Genomic DNA, 21,874 nt, shown 5'->3' with positions numbered 1-21,874 from the left:
ATGTAACTCAGGTTTAGGTTTCTTCATGGAGACCCGTTTACCGACAGCTGGAGCCAGTTTTCCCGGCCAGAACCCTTCAGGAAACTAAATCCAGTCATCTGATATGTTTGTCTTCATTTCTGGATGAAAAAACAATCAGAATCATTTTCCTGCTGGTGGAACAGGAAGCAGATGAAGTCCATATAAAGTTCTGGAGAGGAAACCTTTGAGTCCCAACCGGCCTGACAGTCAGATCCAATAAATCAGAAGAATCGTCCTGAAGAACTGTTTCCAGGAATAAAACCCCAACCGACATGAAATAGGTTTTGATTTATCTGATATATTCTACTTTCCTGTCATCATTTAGAAACTGTAAGCACAAAATCACAGAAATAGAAATAAAAGCTGGAAAACGTCCAAAAGTGAAATAAACATCCATCCATCCATTTTCTGTTCACCCTAATGGGGTCAGGAGGGTTGCTGGTTCCTCTCCAGCTACGTTTTGGGCGAGAGGCGGGGTCACGGGGTCACCCTGGACAGGTCACCAGTCTGTCGCAGGGCAACACAGAGACACACAAACATTCACACACACACTCACACCTATTAACCAATTAACCCGACAGTCATGTTTTTGGACTGTGGGAGGAAGCCGGAGAGAACCCACCATGCACAGGGAGAACATGCAAACTCCATGCACAAAGATCCCGGGCCGGGAATCGAACCCAGGACCTTCTTGCTGCAATGCAACAGCTCTACCAACTGCACCACTGTGCAGCCCGTCAAATAAACATTCAATAATAATTTGATTTATTAAGCAATCTGTAGATGGGCCAGCATCCAACTGTCTCCAGGTCCAGTGAGAAAGACCCATTGGACCCGCTGGTTCTGTTCTGACCCAGCAGCAGAACCAGTCTGGTTCTAATCTCCCCTCAGATCCAGACGGATTTGGAACATTTGAATTCATGTAAAATACACAGGATTTCATGTATATATATATATATATATATACACACGCAATGGTGATAAGTGTCAGATGGCGTGGCCTCAGCCAGGTGGAGAGTGGGCGTGGCCTCAGCCAGGTGGAGAGTGGGCGTGGCCTCAGCCAGGTGGCCTCAGCCAGGTGGAGAGTGGGCGTGGCCTCAGCCAGGTATATGCTGGAGCAGCAGGTGGAAGAGGCAGATGGTTTCTGAGCGATGGGTCTCTACCAGCTGATCGGTGCGGCGATTCTGCTGACTCTGATGACTCCAGGTAGGAATCTGCTGATCATCATCACCTACAGGGTCAAAGGTCATGATGCCAAACTGATTCAGATATGAAACACTGAGATGTTCAGGGTGAATCAGATCTTTATTTTCTTGCTTATTTATATTACAGAAGCTAAAACAAATTACTGTGATCATTTTAACTTTAAAGTGTTTTTATTAAAGTTAATATCAGGTCTAATTTGGGCTGCATCTGATTATTAGGAGGAACATTTTGATCAGAAGAAAGAATATAAGGTTAGATCTTCAAAATCCAAACATAGTGAGCTTAATATCAGGTCCAAACTCTCATGTTGAAAATAATTACATATAAAGATGCAACAAAAGGAAACTTAATACATGTGATTATTGACTAATAGTTGATACTCTGTAAGATTCATTCCTTTTCAGGTTTTATTCTTGATCTCTGGACAGAAACAAACATGCTAACTTTTCTTGCGGGCAAGTTTAGATTTGATCATAACAGTAAATAATAGCATCATAAAAAGCAATTCAGACAATAACAGTAAGGAGAAAATCTCCAGAGAAACTAGTGAAAAAATATAATTTCACGGCTTCATTAATCGATTTATCAAAGTTGAAGAAGCGGCTAAAACTCAAATCCAGATCATTCAGATCAAACCAAACCATCTGAAATGCCCCACTGGATGGAGATAGAAATATAGAAATAGAAACATCCTTCACTTTTTCCAACCATGGGGGATTTCTGTGTGACTCACAAACAGATTAAGGTTTTAGTGAGATGAATGAACAGGCAGATCCAGATGCCAACAGTTACGTATTTTAAAGACTGAAATTTAAAATCTGGTTGGGGACCAGAGCTTGATTGGTCCACAGTTTACTGGTCCCATTCTGGTTCCAGTCCTGAAGAATAGCCCTTCAATCCAGAGTTTCTCCCTCAGCGTCTTCCTGGTTCCAGCACCAAAACTGATTCTCCTGCTCTCAGACAATCTGCTGCCGTCTAACGCCCCGTTTACACAACAATGATCCAAAGAAAATCCAATTTTTGTTCCGTTTCTATTACATTCACATCAAGACATTCTAATTACAATCTTTGTTTACACAGTAACGGTACGCATCGAAAATGTGTAATGCTCTCGCCACGCCACTAGTCGGTGCTAGGTTCTTTGAAACTAAGTGCGCATATGTTTAAAAAAAAAGTTCTACTTGAAAGCCCGACAATTCGGGTTCCCCCATCGGGTACCGTTCCCCCAGATATTGGGGAAACGGATTATGTGTGTCTGATTAGGATGCAGATGGAAAAAAGTGGGATAACTTCGCTGAAACAGGTTGTTCGAGTTTTTATGGCGTCCATTGTTCTCTAGATAAGAGCACTGAAGAAGCAGGTGTGTGTTTTTGTATTTTGCCACCTGGGCGGTGCGGAGCGGTGAACCGTATTTGATGGGGGAACGCAAACTGTAGTAAAAGCAGCGCTGTCAGAAGTTTCTTCTTCTGTGGTTTAGGAAGCAGCCATGTTTTGCTAGAGATTCCCTGACAGAAAAGATCCATTTCCTCTGTTTACCAGAAAACGGACACCGGTACGTTTCAGAACCAGTGCACTCTGGAACCCGTTTTCAATCCGTGCCGTTTTAGAGGAAACATTCGGTGGTTTCATGTAAATGTGCAGAACAAACCCAACAGAACCCTTCCGCTGTCACCAGAAACTGTTGTCGTGTAAACAGGGCCTTAGATTTAGAACGAACTTAGAATCCAGAAAAAATAATTCCGAGAAAGGAACATTTAGCTTTTATTATCACTTAGAAACGGAGGAGTAGTCGTTACTTTTACAAATTTAGGGTGTACTTAGAAAGTCCAGAGAATACTTACTTATACTTATCCAGCAACCCAGAACAGGAGCACCAACAAGCTTTAGATCAGGGCTGTCAGACTCCAGTCCTCCAGTCGTTGTCTTGCATGTTTTAGATGTGCCACAGGTACAAAACACTGGAATGAAATGGTTTAATCACCTCCTTGTGTAGATTGGTTCTCCAGAACCTTAACGACCCGATTATTCTGTTCAGGTGCTGCAGCAGAGGCTCATCTAAAAGTTGCAGGGCAGCAACTTGGAGTTTGACACCTGTGCTTTAGGTCAACATTAGATTCTTTTTCTTCTTTTGCTCTTCTTTTGTATTGCCTTGTTCCTGAAAATGTGCTACAGAAATAAAATGACCTTTAGGGGAGACTCTCCACAGACCTGGTGGGGGGGACAAGAAGTAAAAAGATGGCTGATTAAAGTCTGAAGTTAAACCAGCAGAGGTACAAACTAAGGATCAGACAGAACTGAAACCTTAGCCAGAGGTCATAGGTTAAATCAGCTAGAGCTGCGTTCACAGTCGTTTCTGAATGCTGACAGTGTTAGAAACTCTTACCGCGTTTCTAACATTTGACTCCAGAGACTCCTGAATGAAAAAAACATTTATAAACACAGACTCTACTTCTAGTTTTTATTCTGTTTACTCAACAAAGATTTCTGGACTGGAACTACTTCCTGTGGTCCAGTTTGATCGAATTTGGGTCTGGTCGGTCCTGGGATCTTCTCCAGAATCTGTCGGACTCTGACAGGGTTTAAACCCAATTGGTTAAAAAAGCACAGATTATTAAAACACGATCGGTGAATATTAAAAGCTTGTAGACTGAAGGCTTTGTGTGGAGGGAGTGGTTTGTTTGTCCAAACAGTCAGTGAATGCATCTCCACCATAAAGCCGCACTGATTCTAACAAAAGACACAAACAGTACGTTATGTTCACTGTCTGTCATCAGGGTTAGAGACTGAAAGTATGCTGGAAAATGTGTGCTTACATTTCTTTGAGACGAAGCAGCCAAACCGGTCTGAGACGCTGCGCTCCAACTCTAGCAGTGGGTTGTCCAAGGAGAACAGCAGCGCCCCCTACCTCTGACTACCAGCAGGTTCAGGTGCTTCTGATGGAAAAAATCTCAAACTGAAAAAATTGATCTAGCGGTTGGAAGGAACAGAAAATATTCCCATTTACTTTCATTATTTACTTTGGGTGGATTTGAGGTCGGCACAAAGATGTTAGTGGTGTTGCCATAGCAACATGACTTGCTAATGAGCAAATCTTGTGAGGATTCGGGTTTTCTGTGTTTTAGTAGACATCCTGTCAGGTTCCCGTCGACATCCTGTCGCAGATGTCAGTACTCCTGTGCTTTTGCAGCGCTACCGGTGTGTCTGAGTTCCTAGCCTGGTTATTCACCTGAATTTCTGTACTCGCCTGTGATCCTCGTTAAATCAAATATTTCTTTACTATAACCTGGGTCCACTGCGTCATCCTCACCACCACCAGCAAACAATTCAATAAATCTATTCCAGTGTGTTTTAAAGTCTGTGGGGTCTCTGGACTCGAGTGTTTCCAGGTATTAGGAAAAAACTTCATTTATAAACTCACATCTGGCCACAGCTGCTGTTCTGATAACAAAACGTTCCTATTGAGAACGTCTTCATGACTTACAACATCGCTGAGCTCTATTGGTTAATCCACAACATGCTTCTGTTTTAAAGCAGCTCCTAAAGCGCATTGCTTCCTGTGACATCATAGAAAGGAATCAGCCCAGATATCAGAACCTGTTGGTTCATTCCTGGTCCAGACACCAGAAAGTTATAACAGCGACATGATGGAAACGTCCAGTCATCACAGCTCTGCAGGGAATGGACCTCAGAACCAGAGTTCTACCTCTAATAGTTTGTTTTCTGTTTTTCAGAGTCGGAGTCGCAGCTCTCTGGTAAGTCCATCTGTTTATGTTTTCCATATTGTGATGTTTTAGTCAGGCCCTGAATGCAAAGTAGATCCAGCTAAAAGCATCCACATGACTGGAGGGGAGATGTAGGAAGCTTAGAGCAGAGTAAATGTAGATGTCCATGTGTCCTCAGATTGTGGCCAACCAGCACTAAACACCAGGATTGTTGGAGGAGCGGTGGCTCCTGAAGGGTCGTGGCCCTGGCAGGTCAGTCTGCAGCTCTCATCTCACTTCTGTGGAGGATCTCTGATCAGCAGCGAATGGGTTCTGACTGCAGCTCACTGCATTATCAGGTGAGCACAGAAAGCAAAGCGGTTGATTAGTTTGATGGATGAGAGATCTGACAACCAGTAGATCAAGTTTAACTAGATTAGCTCAAACAGTCTTTTGTGTTTGTTTCTTCTGGCAATTCTTCCAGGGACATAGGTTCGGCAAGTCTGGTTCTGGGTCTTCAGAGTCTGACGGGAACCAACCCAAACAAAGTCACCCGGACAGTAGCACAGGTTATCCGTCACCCTAGTTTCAGAATTTCTACTCTGGACAACGACATCGCCCTGATAAAGCTCTCCTCAGCTGTAACGTTCAACAACTACATCTCACCGGTCTGCCTGCCGGCGGCGGGCAGCACCTTCTACAGCGGCGTCGACTCCTGGATTACTGGTTGGGGCAACATTGGATCTGCTGGTAGGTCTCACTACAGAACAGAGCTACTCTGTTCAACTTATGGTTAAGCTGGAGGATATTATAAAATAATCAGATGTGCCATGAAAGAACAAGCAGAAGCAGAGCTGGCTGGATCCTGTAGAGCACATTTCAAATCAATATTTGTCAAAACATTAGAAGGTGCTGTCGTCCTCCTTTTGTACAGCTTCATCTGAATATCTGAGTAAAACTCTTGACTATTCCAACACTTGGCAAAAAATTGAACAGTGGTGATCCTAACTGACCTCAAGCAGGGAACATTTAGAGTGATTTATTGTCACACAGACAGAAATAATTTTTTTTTAGTCTTTTTAAACAGTGATGGTCACTTCATAGTACCAGTGGTGGGCTGTCAGGGCCAGCAGGGCCTTCTCTACTAGCCCTAGAAAATTGAAAAGAAAAAGTGTAAAATGTTTTATTCATGCTTAATTTTATCTATAATTAAATTTTTATTCTGCAAACTAGTTGCTTATTAGTATTATTGAGGTTTCACTTTAATTTCCTACTTTAAGAAGTGCCTTAAACGCATCTGGCGAGCAGCTCCGCCTCAAGACCTGCTGTACTAATCCTGCTACCCTTTGGTCAGAAACGCCGAGCAACAGGCCACAATTGGTATGACTGGCAGAATAATCAGCCAATCAGAGCTGACATACAGTGACGGTCCGTCCCGCAGGCCCGGATGTAAGTAGAGAGCTTCCTGCTTTCCCATCGCTGTAGTGAACTTGGGTTTACAAAATGGCTCCGCTTCCGTTTACTAGTTGCTGTCTTATCAAAATCACCTTTTTAAAGACGCTCTTTCACGGATAAAAAAATAAATAACTAAAAATGAAAAAGCCACACCAAGCCTGGATTCACTAACAGACCAGTAAGAACTTTGTGAGGCATTTTAACCCTCTGAGGTCGACGCCCGCCCTGTGGCGGGCATGACGTCATGCATTTAAAAGACTTCTGTATAAAGAAAAGACGCCGTGCGAAGTGTGCATTTCATTTCTGTTGGACAGTAGAGACTTCAAACTTTGTAAAAGTTGTGGTTTTATATTGATTTTGTTTTATATTTACTTCCAAATAAAACCAGGAATATGATCGATCATGTTAGCCATAGCATAGTGCGCATTTTACGCACGTTGAGTGCAATCGGGAGTTGTTTTACGACCAAAAAGTGAACGAATGCAACACGAAAGCCATTTTTTCGAGTCCATGCGTCATATTGAGGTCAAAGTTCAGATCTGCCATAACTGACTGACACCTCAGGTTTGCAACCAGCTTGTGACTGAAAAACCAGTAACCTCCTCCCAGATGACATGAACTTGTTAGTTCCTCTGTCCATTGTAGTAGCTGATATATTGTGAAAATCAGCTTGAAATGAAGCACTAATGGAGTCATGTTTCCATAGAAACAAGGCGCCACCAGGCTTTGTTTGTGAGACTTGCGGTCACGTGGGTCGGTTGTGGGCGGAGCTTGGTCCATTGAAGGCCCTGACTGAAACTCCACGGCATGGCACTGCCGGTGCCTTTAGGTTTACTTTTTCATGCTTCATGTTTAATAACCCCAAAGTGAATCTGTGTCTCTTCAGTTTCTCTTCCATCTCCTCAAAACCTCATGGAGGTGAAGATACCGGTTGTGGGCAACAGACAGTGTAAATGTAGCGGCTATGGAACGGCCGCCATCACTGACAACATGATCTGTGCGGGATTACTGGAGGGAGGAAAGGATTCCTGTCAGGTGATTGATGATCTTTGCTTGTTAGAATCTGGTTTCATCCAGCAGATCATCTAACATGTTTCTCATTTTAAAGGGAGACTCAGGAGGTCCGATGGTGAGCAAACAAAATGGCCGCTGGATTCAGTCAGGAATTGTGAGTTTTGGCATTGGCTGTGCTCAGCCAAATTACCCAGGAGTCTATGCCAGAGTCTCCCAGTATGAGAGCTGGATCAAAGCCCAGATCACCACCAACCAGCCGGGCTTCATCACCTACACATCAACCGGAACCAACAGCGACCTCAGCGTCTCCTGCACTGGCGTGCCACCAATTGTATCCCCAACCACTCCTACTACTACCACCAGTACCACTACTACCACTCCTACTCCTGCTACCACTAAAGCTAATATTACCACTGCAACAAGCACTACAAAGCCAACAACAAAACCACTGACTACTTCGGCCTCAGCAGCAGTAAACCTCACAACAACTAACGTCATCAAACCAACAACAACAGCTACAAGTACCTCAGCACCATCTCCTACAACGACCACAACAACCACATCCGCATCTAGGCGTAAGTACTGATCACGCATAGACTGGAAAAGTTTGTGTTCAAACTTAGACTTGGAAAAACTGAGTATGAACCCATTTGATGAACCCCAGAGTTTTATTGACTGTTTGACCGCTCCCTCTCCAGCTGTAGCCTGTGGCGAAGCCCCGTTAAACTCCGGTTCTCCAGATGGAAGCTTGTCATCAGAAGGCGAGTGGCCGTGGATGGCGAGTTTGCTGAAAAGAGGAACGCATGTCTGCGGAGGGACGCTGGTGTCGGAGGACAAGGTTCTGACCAATGCCGACTGCATTCCAGAGTGAGCTCCAGTAGAGGACACTGTTCAGCCTGATCTCACTAGTTGTACCATGATTTTGGGTCAATTGTGGTTTATTTATCACTGTTTAAAAATCAGTTTGAAAACCTCAAATGTAAAGCCAACCCATTTTTTCTATGAATAATTAGAGAAGTGCTTCTTAACCGGCTGTATTTCAGCAGTTCTTCATCTTGACTCCATTCTCTCCATCAGAGACTTTGTTGCGTCTGAATACACCGTGGTGTTGGGTCGTCTGCGGCAGAACGGATCAAACCCTTCTGAGCAGTTTGTTGCTGTGGGAAGCGTCACTCGGAGCAACCTAACAGGTTCCAACATCGCATTGCTTCAGTTGTCAGCCAAACCCAAACTAACAGACTACGTCTGGCCAATCTGCCTGGACAACGGAAGAACTTTCCCAGAAGGATCCACCTGCTGGGCTGCTGGCTGGAGCTCTGTGAATGGAGGAGGTGAATCAAACACACAGCAATGTTAACATTAACAATCAGACATAAAAATATGGTTGTTAAACTAAAGTTTCCTCTCTGTCATGTAGCTGATAAAGTTCTTCTGAAGTTCCAGACCGAGGTTTTAAGTTGTGGGATTGATTCAGGAAGCAACACCTTGTGTACTGGAGTGTTTACACAGGAACAGGTGAAAAACCTCACATTAGTATTACACATGCAGACAAAACTTTTGAGCTCTGTTTGTTCACAAATACAAATTAGTAAACTACAACTATAACTGATTGCTTTTTAGTTTGGCCAGTTAAACAACTCTCCCTCTCTCCCAGATTAAATCTGGTATTTAATCACCCAGATTTAACTGGGTGTTAGATTTAGCCTCCCAGATTAAATCCAACCCAGAAGCTGTTAGAGCTGCTGAGGGGCCCCTAAGTCAGATTCTGCCCCAGGCCTCATGCAGCCTTGGACCGGCCCTGCAGGATGAGTTTAATCTGCTGCACTGAGCAGAGATGAGCAACAAACTGAGATTTAATTCAATGCTGCTAATGTGGCTTTAACAGCTGTAACATTTCTGTCTGTTGAGTTTTAATAAGAGTCACAGAAACTGTTTTAGTCGCTCCAGTTTATGGGACGAGTTTCTCTGATCTCTGCGCTCATTAACTCTGTCTGGCTAAGTGGACAAAGCATTTGATACGCTTTGATGCTTCGTGTGACCGGAAAAATAATAATAGAAATAAAAATAAAATAATATAAAACCAGCATGAAGCTCCTCACCGGCTGAACCTGCATGATGAGGTTAGCGCTGGTTGGCTAACCGCTAACGCTCCGACCAACCAGGAACACAGACATGAGCTTTACAGGGCAGACAGCGCCACACGCTGGGCAGCGAGGTGAGATGGAAAAGCCCCACATCATTCTTTGTTCACTAAGATAAATCATCCTCAACGCTCCTCTGAAAGCCACTAAAGTTATTCCTGCTGTTCATAGAGCTGCACAACCAGAGCGAACACGGCGGCTTTGAACTCTGACCTTGATGAGGAGTTCTCTACAGAAACATGATTCCTCACAGGATGTTGATGTAGATACCCATACAGGTCAGCCTCGGTCCACTCTGAGTGGACGGAGGAGCGCGATCCCTGCTGAGGTAAACTTAAAAGACGGAGCAGCCGCAGCGCGCTGAGGCGCCGGCCTGTGATTGGTCCGCTCTGCCGGATTTAAATGATAATCAATTCTAAACTTCTTTTAGAAATAAATTTGCTCTGCCAGTGAATCGCTCAGAGCAACAGAGACGCTTTCTATCCTGATTAAAAAATTTTTAAAAAATAAAAACTTAGGGTTAGGGTAGGCTTTTTTTGGATTATGAATTTTTCAAAAAACAAAAATAAGCAATGCTTGGCCTGGGGGAAACCCTGATGTAAAAGATCTACCCCTGTGTCATCTCAGGGCAATCTAAAGACCTTTTATTCCTCAATAAGATCAATCTAAAGAGAAACATTAAGGTTCTTATAAGGAACCAAGGAAGAATTTGCAGGACACCAAAGTTTAATCAATGTGTGGCAAAAGTCCCGGTCACAGAAGCAGCAGCAGTCAGGAAGGTGTTACTGGCTTTCAGAAAGTAAATGTGTCTAATGACCTCTGACCTCTGGTATTTTCATTCAGGGTTATTCTGGCGACCCGCTCATGTGTCAGCAGGGAGGATCTTGGTTCCAGGTGGTCGTGCTCTCGTCAGCTGACATCTCTACCAGATATAAGCGCCAGGCTCCTTTTATGTCCTTCGAGAAACTGGACCGCTTCCAGGGCTTCCTGATTCGCTCTCTGGGGTCGTTTCTGACTCCAGTTATCAGAAACGCCAACAGCACCACCACCATCGCTGCAACCGTCGCCATGACGACAAGCAGAGCGACCCAGATCCCCTTTGCCTCGGTGCTCTGCCTGCACCTCCTGGCGGCGTGCCTCCACCTCCTCTCATAGACGTCCACCTCCACCTTTACATGATGGCACACAAATGAATGTAAGCTGCTGCTCGGGGGGCGCTGAGAGTGCAACCAGTCTGGTTCTGGTTCTGGAGGAGCGCCATCAGCCTCTCCATCCTCAGGAAGGATGTTTTTGCCGAGTCATGTTTGGTTAGTTTGATGCAGCAGCGTTGATCCAGAACCTGCTAGCAGATGTCAGCCAGACTGAACTACCTCACCGCGCTGCGGCGGACACCTGAAGCTACGAGCTTCCTAATGTTTACATGAACGTTTGCACTGAACTGATTGCAAGAAGCGAGCCTGATCTGATCAAATCAACGGCTCTTTACTTACTCCCATGCTTTGATTGCACTTTACTGTAACCCTGTATTCAGAAATAAATTTGTTTTTCTCTAAACTGTGAAAACGTGTTGCTTGCTGTTCCTGTGGTTGGTTGCGTCTGCTGAAGTAAAGGTGGCGCGACCTGAACGGTCCTTCTCTTTATGACTCGCTTCAAGTTGCATGGCTTCTTGTAGTACAGAAACATCAGATTGAGAGAGCAAAACATTTCCCACCTGAGCTGCAGCTCCCCCAGAGCCACCAGGCTGCTTCTCTTATGGATTCTCCCGTCCTCCAACCTTCTTGTTCCTTCCCCTCTGCTGCATTAAAAGCTTTATAAACAAGGAATTGATAAAAATTCAATGTTATGTTCAGATTTCAGAACAAATTAAGTTTTACCATAACACTTAAATTTGTTCAGGATTCACAGCCCACCCAAAAAACGGAGCACACAGTCTGAAGAGTGAAAACATTCAATTATATTCAAAAACAAAGCACTGATGTATAAAAACAGAACTGGTCAAACCAGCCCTTCTTTTTGCTTTTAGAATAAAAACAGTTTTTAGCTCCTTTCATAAGGGCCACAGTGAAGAGGCCAAAGGGCCATGTGTGGCCCAAGAGCCACAGGTTGAACACCGCTGGTCCTGGTAGGAACAGATAAAGCTCCTTTGCTTTTTTTTCACAATCAGTAACCAGATGGGCAACATAACAGACGGAGGGGTGTGAAGACTTTAACAGAGGAGGGTCCGGACCGGCCGGGTTCCTGGAACGGTTCCCACTGTCGCCGTGTGCTTCATGTCAAACCCCAGAGAGTGGAGCGGCAGCACCATCTGGTGGTCAGACTGGTGCTGCGTCCAAACACACCGGCTCAGAAAACGGGTCAGAACCACAAATGGGTCAGGTCGGTTTCGTTCAGCAGAACCGGGCCGGCTCCATGTCGTTCCTCTGAGCGAGTCAGAACCGGTCCTCAGTTCTACTTGATCCGGATCTCGAAGCAGAGGCAGTTGCAGGAGTCGCACTCTGGAGGCTGGCAGGTGCAGGCGCAGTCCATGCTGAAGCACTGAGGTCAGAGGTCAGAGGTCAGACTGACCACAGAGCACACTGGAGGGCCAGATATGGCCTCCGCATCCATCCATCCATCCATCCATCCATCCATCCATCCATCCATCCATCCATCCCATCCATCCATCCATCCATCCATCCATCCATCCGTCTCACCGGAGCGTTGGAACATGAGTCTGGCAGGAAGGCGCTGACGCCAGGCAGACGGCAGTCGCACATCTCAGCGAGTCTGAAGCATTGGTCGCAGACGGAGACACTGGGACAGCAGGGACAGCTGGGACAAGGAGGACAGAGGTCCTAAGGGGACATCACACACAGAGAGCAGGGTTAGCATTTAGTCCCAGGGACCTCATGTTAAAGCAGCGTATGCACAAGAAATATTTTACACACAAGTCGGCATGTATAAAGATGAACTTTTTGTCAAAGTTTGTATAAATATACACACTTTTTTTCTTGCGTGAAAATGTGCGGCTGTAACACAAACATTTTTTGAGGACAATAAGAAACTAGATGGCGCCAAAACTCACCTAAACACACGGAAACCTGACTACAGTGTTTATCACGACTTTAATATTTTATCATTTAAATGATGAAACTGAACCCGTTTATCCTCAGACAATAAGCCAACAGAAAATACAGAAAATAGAAATAAAGGATGTGAAAACCTCAGTCCAACGTCAATAATCATGTTGCTCAGTTTGAGTCTCATAAAGATGAAACTCCTGGTCTGAATGAATCTATTTATTGTCCCTAAAGAGAAACCAAGGCTGATCAGACAGTTTGATTATTGATCAGGTGTGGAGACAATCACAGGTCCATCAGTAGCTGCATCCAGGTGAGCCGCTACCTGAGGAGAACATGGAGCCATTGATCAGAGATCAGATTGATCAGATTGATCTGCTGGTTTATCAGCGTTTAGATTCATCCAGACTGATCATCCTGGAGCTCTGAGCAGAACTTACAGCTGGTACCGGTACCGGTACCGGTCCAAGCTGCGGCCGCCCGCTCTGTGAAATCATCTGGACTCTGTAATTGTAACTTCATCCTGGGTTCAGGATGAAGATTTAAATCCCGGCTGAACGCTCTGCTGCTCTGGAAGATCTTTATGGTTTATTTGGAGATCTTCTTATTTTTGTGAGGTGACCTTATGTGTCCTGAAAGCACCTTTTAAATAAAATATAAAGTTATTATCCTTCTAAATATTTATTCTGCTACGAACAAGGACGTTGCCATGGTTACCTCCTCACGTGGCGACAGACTTCCTGGTATTTATACTAATTTACATGAAGATGTTTTGATGGAGGCGACAGGCGGAGCAGCAGCTGCTGTTTCCTGTAAGTTAGGATGAATAAAGGAACGGTGTGCAGCCACGTGAGCACGGCTTTATGCATCCGGGGTTTTCTTTTCTAAATTTGTTTTTCAAGTAAAAACTGCTCAGTGTTTAATACATGAGCCCTCAGGTGTCCAGGGTGGTCAGGTGTCTAGTTAAAGTCTGATCATTCTTCGTTAGCGCTGCACCGTCTGAGTCACGCTCTGCCTCCTGATCAGACCAGCTGGATTGGCTTCAGACCAAAGGTTGCCATGGAAACACCAGGACAGAGGAGTGCGGAAGACAGATGACTGCGGCACTTTTCAGGCTTTTACTTTTAAAACTGTCAAAAACCAAAAATTATTTTCTGGTTCCTCAGATGAAAACCCAACAGAACCTTACGAAGCCGTTGGTTGTTCAGAGTGTAAATACTATAGCAGGACCCCATCAGAACCAACCCTGATCTAACGCGTCATCAGAACCAACCTTGAGGCAGTAGCGGATCCACAGTCCGACCCCCAAAACCATCATGTAGAGACTGACGGCGATCAGCATCACTGCAGGGAGAGGGAGGGCGAGGCCCCAGGGCGGCAGCACCTGCAGGGCGGCATCAAACACATCTGTTAGTATAAACCAGGGGTGGGCAGTCCCGGTTCTGGAGGTCCGATGTTCTGCAGCTCTTAGAGTCTCCCTGGTCCAACAACCTGAATCCAACAGCTGAATCTCCTCCTCAGTGCAGTCGGGTTCTCCTGCTAATGATCTCATTATTGGACTCAGGTGTGTTGAAGTAGAGAAACATCTAAAGCAGGGGTCACCAACACGGGGCCCGCGGGCCCCCAGTCGCCCAAGGTGACCTGGTCAGTCGCCCGCAGAGCAACTTCTAAAAATAGCCATTGTCATTAGGGAGCACTGCCAAAGAAATTATTTAATTTAATCTTTTTACATTGAATTAAGATTTGTTTATATTTAGAATTTTTTTTAAAGTTAATTATAAAATTTTTTTTAAATAAATTGCTTTATGCATAAAACTCTTTTCTATGGTTAAAGTTCAGAACTGTGCAGACGCCTGCAGGGTTTTATCGGAGGGCAGCAGCGCCTGCAGGCTCCTCCCTCAGTGCTTCTCAATTCCAGTCCTCAGGCCTCCTGCTCTGCATGTTTTAGATGTACCTCTACTCCAGAGCAGCTGATTCAAATGATTGCATGACGTCTTCTGCAGCCACCAAGTACTGCAGGAGCCTGTTAATCACCCACATATTCAAACACCAAAAACATGCAGGGTAGGGAGGCGTGAGGACCGGAATTGAGAAACACTGGCCTACCTTAAGATTTTCCTTGAAGTGAAAAAAGAAAAGAATAATTTCTAACATTTTTATTATGAACCCTCTTTACTATTAACAAAATTGTGGAGAAAATAAAGATCTTGTACGTAGTTCACGTCTGAGTCTGTGGGGGTCAAAGGTCACGCCAAAGCTTAAATCTTATTGGTCAGTTTGCTTTTGTTTATTTGGTGTTTTTTTTCTGTAATCTAAAACTGAATGATCAGAGTTTGAACCTCCTGTAGTTCTAAGAGCCGTTTGGATCCCAGTGGACCTTTTTACCGGGTCGGTTCTGTTGGGTCGCCGGTTTATGAGCTTCTTTGATGTTTCCTGACCTGCAGAGCTGATGGGTCACCAGTTAACTGACCTCTGCTGCTCTTCCTGAGCGTGGAACTAAAACTGAGGGTTAAACCATTTAATCTAGTGGAAACGTTCCCCAATGAATCAAACATTGTTGCTTCACCTTCTGCTCCTCTGGACTCTGACACCACCTGGACCTGGAATCTACATCCTCCTCTGGACGTGGATCTACTGGGTTTATAGGCTTCACTTCCATGTCTTTATTATTTAACATCGTTTGTGTAAAAATAAAATAAAACAAAGTGTGTTCTGCTTCAGTGGTTTAGTTTTACCTTCTGATCTGTCGGACATTTTTTATTTCAACATCTCCTGGTTTCAGCCAACAGGCGACCCGTCAGCTTATGGGTTCATGAAACCAAAAAAAGTTCATAAACCGACGACCCAACAGAACCGCACACTGTAAAAACTCAGGATCTTAGAACAACAGGAGATTCAAACTCCACTCATCATTTTTAGCCAACAGAAAAAGCAAACTGACCAATAAGATTCAGGCTCTGGCTGACCTTTGACCCCCACAGACTCACACTGATGTGCTACATACAAAATGTTTTGGCACAAAATAACTTTCTCTTCTCTCCACAGTTTAGTTAATAGTAAAGAGGGTTGGATAATAAAATAATAATAACTTTTCTGTTTGTATCTAAAGGAAAATCTCTCAGTGCCTCCAGATGTTCAGCTGCAGCTGCAACAATCCAGACTCTCAGTCACTTTGGACAATTTAGAATCAGACAGAAAATCTCCAACAGGGAATCAAACTTACAACTCTGAACTAAGAACTTCTGATCACATGATAGTAATGAACCATATCTGCCATGGTAAATTATTACTGATAACTATTGTCAGTAATCCCTAACATTAATATGATCATATATACATATATTATTATTGTTATAAAGGCTGAGACAACAATATTTATGTCTGAATCAAACCAGCAGCCCTTCATGTTGCTCTGGACCCGGGAAGCAGCTCCCAGTCTCTAAAAGGTCAGTGACCCCTGATCTAAAAGTTGCAGCAGACTGGCCCTCTGGATCTCTGGCCCTCCAGGCTTGGAGTTGCCCTCCCCTGGTCTAGATGTTTCCTTTCTAAATACTGACCTGCATGCTGCGTCTTCTCCTGCGTCTGGAGCAGAACCTTCAACAGATTCCCGAGCCTGAAACAGCAATCACCGCCAGATCATCAATGTTCGATTATTTATCACAATCGATGATGCATTCAGGGACATGTTTTTCCTGTTTTAGATGTTTTACCTTAAATTCTGTGAAATAACCCTTTAATCGACCTCCCAAACAGAGGCCAACTTCAACTCCAGACTCCGGAGTCTATTAGCATGAAAAGCTCATCTAGAACCCTACAAGGAACCGGACCTGGTCCACATGAACAGAACCGAACCGTTCTGGCAACAATTTAGACTCAGCGCTCATTGAGTGAAACTCTTCAAGTTTAACAGAAACCAAATAAAGTCGCTTTTCTTCTTCCTCATCCTGAAATATCGAAGAAAAGCAGGAAGAGCGAAAACAAACGAGCTATGGCGGCATCAGAAGGGTTACCATGGAGACCGATGGATGCCTGCGAGGGACCAAAGAAGAGAGATCGAAATTTCATCATTTTTGCCCTTTTCCTTTGAAGAAACATGACGGGGTTTTGAATGATTTTTAATTTTAATGGGACAATTTTTACTCATAAGTGCAAATATTCTAAAATGTTACCAGATTTTAAGTGTTGGAAACAATTTACTATGTGAGAGTCCATGAAGGAAAAGAAAGTTCAATTGACTTGTCAGATAATTCATAAATGTAATTCATAAATTATTCCCCTTTAATTTATTTTGTTTTTAAAGCATAAACTTGTAATAAATTTATTAGGTTTGTAAAAAGAAAAAAAAAAAGATTTTGTTTAAACTGTTATTTGAAAGGAAACCATATGCTGGTTCTGAACACAGTCAGACCAGAACCAGTCGTTAAGCAGACTCTGCTCTCTGGAGCTTAATTGGGGTCAGGAGGTCAACAGGCTCCAGAACCAGAACCTTCTGATAACACAGTCCTGCCAGGATTGAATCCCATTTTTACAGCTGGAAAGAAACGGACTCAGTACACGAGTCTGGTTCTGCTGAGGCCCGTTTGTCAGGTACAGAACCAGTTTCCATCAGGTCTGTAAATGTTTATTTGATCTGTTTAATCGAAATTAACTTCAGTGTTTTAACTGGGTCCAGAAAAGTTCTGATTAGATGAGGAAAACTATTGAAATAAACCCAGATAGGATCTTCCTGGTTCTGATAAGTTACAGGAAGCTTGTAGAGCAGATCGGGTTTTCCCTCCAGATTGATCAGAACCATCCACACAGAATCGGCTGTAAAAGCTTTATTGAAACCTTCCATCTCAGTCAGCATGGCTTTAATACTTCTGCATAAATTATTGCATTTGAGGACATGAAGCTCATCCAGAAGCACATTTAGTCAAGATCGAACCGGAAAGCGGGTCAGCACCAGAACCGCTCCATCACAGTGAACCGGCTTGGATCGCTACAGCTAAACCATTTGCTGCAAACTAAAACCTTTCGGTCAATCAGATGGCTCCGACCCGACCCCCCAGGACAACACTCCACCCAGCAAATGGAGACTCATCGTTTTATTGAAACACCTTAAAGTACAAAACAAAAACGTTACATGAAGCAGCGCCTCCTTGTGGCACCTAAAAGAAAAACCAGAGGGACATGGAAGGAGGAAGTGTGTGAGGGAGGGTCATCGCCACTCATCCCTGATGTGTGGAGCTGCAGCCTGTGTCTTTGTGAGAGCAAGGCTGCCCCCTGGTGTCGCAGGGCGGTAGTGGAGGTACAGAGTCCCATGTTCTTCAGAGGTAATTTGCACGCTGGCTAAAAGGAGTTGGTGGGATCGCAGAGGAGGAGGAGAGGGAGGAAGGGCAACAGCAGCACATAGAGGAGAGGGTCAGGGTCGCGATGGCCGTCCAGGAGAGAGGGGGGGGCCGCCGGCCGCGTCTAGAAGCCGTGGACTTTGAGCTGCTCCTCCTTGGCCAGATCAATCTGCAGAGAGAGAGAGAGCTATGAAGACCTGAGGTAAACTAACCTTCACAGAGGGACTAACTCCATGGAGGAACCAACTACCTCAATCAGGAACTGGCAGATATTCTTGCGCTGATCTCCCTGAAGTTGGATCACTTCACCATACTCCGGATGCTCAATCACTGTCCCATTGCAGGCGAACTTCTGTTAACAGAAACATTCTGCAGGTTGGCTCACTGCACCACCAGGTAAATGTTCAGGGGAGATATGGCTGCAGCTCAGGGTGCTCCAGATGTGCTGCCACATGTTACCTTCTTGAAGGCCTTGACTAGCTTCTTCTTGTCATAGTCGGCAGAGATGCCCTGGACAGTGGTGAGGGTCTTCCTGCCGTTCCTCTGCTGGATTCTTATGTGGATGTAGTCCTCAGTCCCGGCTGGGAGGCGGTCATCACCCTTAGTTGCATCAGCAAAGGGGTCTGAAAGAGTAAGACGATCAGAACCGGGTCTGGACCAGATCCAAGTTCCAGAACAATAACAGACATATTCGTTTTTATGAGGGGGATCATATTTCAAACTTACTCCGCAGAATCTATATATTTATATAATAACTGACCGGGGGATCAGAGCGGTCTCGGTTAGGGAAGCTAACAGCCAACAGCCTCAGTAGCGGGGACCGTTAGCTTCTTTAGGCCCAGTAATGGCGGATGTTGGTCTGAAGGCCTCAATCCCCATAGAGAATAAAACCCGACAACAAAACGTTTTTAGAGTTCTACTCTTTAACAACAAACCGCTCATATCAACTTAATAAAGACAGAATTAAAAGAAACCGGTTCAAAAAAAAACAAAATCCTCCCGCCCTTCCCCCACCTACTGCGTCGACAGAAAATCACTCACCAAAAGTTTGGAGGTTCTGGATAGCGGACATACGATAAGATTTGCTTTCCTTTCGGATAATAACTTGGTTCTGTGGCGGTTCGGCTGCTGACTGTCTCTTTTCTCTCCTGTTCTGGTTGTTTTAGTGGGTTCTGCTCGCTGGGACGCCCGGTCGGCTCGTTCTCACCAGCTCTCACAAAATGGAGACAAGAGCTGCGAAAACAAGGCTTTATAGACACGCCCCGAAACTGACGTCAACGCGTAACTGTCGTGCCCCGCCCCGAGACGGTTTCCCCACATTACTGGAAAGATGACGTCATTTTCTGTGAACGTAAAGTCATCGTCACAACAAGGAGACAAAAACATACCTATTGACTACTATAAGTATAAATTACTGTAACTATTGATTACTATTACTTCTGAGTACTATTACTACTGAAAACTATGAAGATTACTACATATAATGATCACAATAACTATTGAATTACTGATTAGTCAAAGTACTGCTAGTAATACTTGACATATTTACAGAAATACATCTCATTGGAATATTTATGCTTAAAATAATATTCTAATGTTACTAGTTATGGTACTTATGACTATTTGAAAGGAAGTGAATCTTCAGGATTCATTCATTTCAAAGAGCGGTATCATTTATAAAATATATACATTCATCTAAGACCAAGCCATTTATGTAAAAAAATATATAATTGTTTTTGTGGTTGAAGTAATTTTTAAAAAGTACAGTCATCTGTATTAAGTAAAAATAAAACCACAGGATGTTCTTGCAGATAAAAACATATATATATTTTATAAGATATGAAATTTCAAAACATAAATGTAATATACTCAAGGAGTGTTTTTACAAGTTCTGAGTGTAATGTTAAATTTTAATGCTATTTGTAATGCAGAAACAAAGAAAAATGTAACAAATAGAGGAAAAAAGTGGACTTGACTTACTTTGAACAAAATACCTCTTGTATTAAAAAATTATTAATTAATTAATTAAGGCAACGCACTAACAGTAAACAACCCTTAACAATGAACATTTTGGGTCCTATTTCCGCCCCTCTGCTAACCCTTTGCTGCATGTGACATTTTCAGTTATTAGGCAGAATTATGGCAATGTGTTTTTTCACTTTTCTTTAAACTTTAAAGACAATAGTATGACAAGGCACTCATCCATCCATTTTCTGTTCTGTTCAGGAGGGTTGCTGGTTCCGGGCGAGAGGCGGGGTCACGGGGTCACCCTGGACAGGTCACCAGTCTGTCTCAGGGCAACACAGAGACACACAACCATTCACACACACACTCACACCAATTAACCAATTAACCTGACAGTCATGTTTTTGGACTGTGGGAGGAACCCGGAGAACCCGGAGAGAACCCACCATGCACAGGGAGAACATGCAAACTCCATGCAGAAAGACCCCGGGCCGGGAATCGAACCCAGGACCTTCTTGCTGCAAGGCAGCAGCTCTACCCACTGCACCACTGTGCAGCCCGTCAAATAAACATTCAATAATAATTTGATTTATTAAGCAATCTGTAGATGGGCCAGCATCCAACTGTCTCCAGGTCCAGACCCACTGGACCCACTGGTTCTGTTCTGACCCAGCAGCAGAACCAGTCTGGTTCTAATCTCCCCTCAGATCCAGACGGATTTGGAACATTTGAATTCATGTAAAATACACAGGATTTCAACAGCTCTACCAACTGCACCACTGCAGCCCGACAAGGCACTCATCACAAAATAGTCTGATATGATAAACTGAGCAGTAAAAAGAAGAGTCACAAACTAACTGTGAGGAAAGTAAAACAAAATATTAATAAAAGAGGAACTTCAAATCTTAAATAACATATTGGTATGAATATTGGGCTTTTGTGATGTTGCAAAGTTTAAACACTCTTAAATAAAATGATTTCACTTTAAATATGGACGTGATTTTTAGAAAGCAGTATTTATGAATTAAATTTCACCAGAGGATTAAATATATCATAAGTTAATTCTTCATCTTTGTTAGACTCAGTTTTATTATATTAAAAATTAAAGATGGAACAGACTTCTTGTGCAAGATCCACTTCTGAAACCTTGAAAAAATGTTTATTCTCTCAAAATGCAGAAATTAATTCTTATTTTGAATTATTTTTTTTTAAACATTCTTTTTCAGGGGTTGAGTATGGTTTTTCAGCCTTGTGTAGAGAACGACTCGCATACGAGACCACAATATCTCGGCCTTCTTCATCTTTTTGCATCAAAGCAGCGCCCAGTCCTAGATCACAGGCATCAACATGAACATAAAGGGCCTAGCAAAGTCTGGGAATCTTAACACAGGGGCTGATGTGATTCGGTCTTTCAAAACATTCATGGCTTGCTGACATTTGTCATCCCAGTGAAAAATAGTGTCTTTCTGTGTGAGCTTATGGAGTGGGTCAGCATGCCGGGCATAATCCTTGACGAAGCGCCGATAATAACCAGTGAGTCCCAGGAACTGTCTGACCTGTCATGGAAAAATTACTATAAGGTCACATTTGCTGGTCATGTCATATGAAATGCTTATGAACTATCACCAAAAGAACTATTTGGGTTTCATGTAGAAGATTAGAAGTTGTTTTTCCACTACTGCGTCAGAACCAGGACTATCTCTCCCTTTGTTTAATTCTTTATTGTTGGTATAAAACTCATGTGTTTCTCTGCCTGACAGAGCTTAGCGAGCTTTTCATCCAGACCTGCTTCATTACTGATTGTCCTACAGGATCTCTGTATTGTGCACAATATAAGAATAAACCTGATTGAGTGATTTTACCTGAACAGTGCTTGGAAATAGAATTTTTTCCACGACAATTTGGTGCCGAAACCCGGGATCCTTGACTGGACCAACTGGACTAACCAACTGACTAAACACCAGCCTCAAACCTGGATTAGG

At 43.7% G+C, this 21,874-nt stretch overlaps 3 protein-coding genes across 3 annotated transcripts; 1 reads left to right on the top strand and 2 right to left on the bottom strand.

Moving 5' to 3' along the window:
• The first annotated feature begins 1,112 nt into the window (after positions 1-1,112).
• LOC122821686 (transmembrane protease serine 9-like) lies at positions 1,113-11,101 on the top strand. Its single transcript, XM_044099808.1, has 10 exons — positions 1,113-1,227; positions 4,959-4,979; positions 5,128-5,287; positions 5,413-5,678; positions 7,270-7,418; positions 7,492-7,972; positions 8,096-8,264; positions 8,475-8,728; positions 8,815-8,912; positions 10,382-11,101. The coding sequence occupies exons 1-10, from the start codon at positions 1,173-1,175 to the stop codon at positions 10,691-10,693; spliced, it is 1,965 nt and encodes a 654-aa protein (XP_043955743.1). The 5' UTR covers positions 1,113-1,172; the 3' UTR covers positions 10,694-11,101.
• Positions 11,102-11,470: 369 nt separating this feature from the next.
• On the bottom strand, positions 11,471-16,601 carry si:ch211-198p11.6. Its single transcript, XM_044099807.1, has 5 exons — positions 16,308-16,601; positions 16,155-16,210; positions 13,871-13,981; positions 12,232-12,372; positions 11,471-12,073 (listed from the first exon to the last, which is right to left on the bottom strand). Exons 2-5 carry the CDS (start codon positions 16,158-16,160, stop codon positions 11,987-11,989), a joined length of 345 nt encoding a protein of 114 aa, XP_043955742.1. The 5' UTR covers positions 16,161-16,210; positions 16,308-16,601; the 3' UTR covers positions 11,471-11,986.
• Positions 16,602-17,669: 1,068 nt separating this feature from the next.
• On the bottom strand, positions 17,670-19,224 carry eif1 (eukaryotic translation initiation factor 1). The gene is made up of 4 exons (XM_044101266.1): positions 18,969-19,224; positions 18,387-18,550; positions 18,178-18,279; positions 17,670-18,096 (listed from the first exon to the last, which is right to left on the bottom strand). The coding sequence occupies exons 1-4, from the start codon at positions 18,997-18,999 to the stop codon at positions 18,052-18,054; spliced, it is 342 nt and encodes a 113-aa protein (XP_043957201.1). The 5' UTR covers positions 19,000-19,224; the 3' UTR covers positions 17,670-18,051.
• Between the last annotated feature and the right edge of the window lie 2,650 nt (positions 19,225-21,874).

The sequence above is a fragment of the Gambusia affinis genome, linkage group LG19 (assembly GCF_019740435.1).
Source record: "Gambusia affinis linkage group LG19, SWU_Gaff_1.0, whole genome shotgun sequence".
Taxonomy (NCBI): domain Eukaryota; kingdom Metazoa; phylum Chordata; class Actinopteri; order Cyprinodontiformes; family Poeciliidae; genus Gambusia; species Gambusia affinis.
The sequence above is the reverse complement of the archived record's forward strand: the minus strand, read 5'-3'. Positions and strand labels throughout refer to the sequence as shown.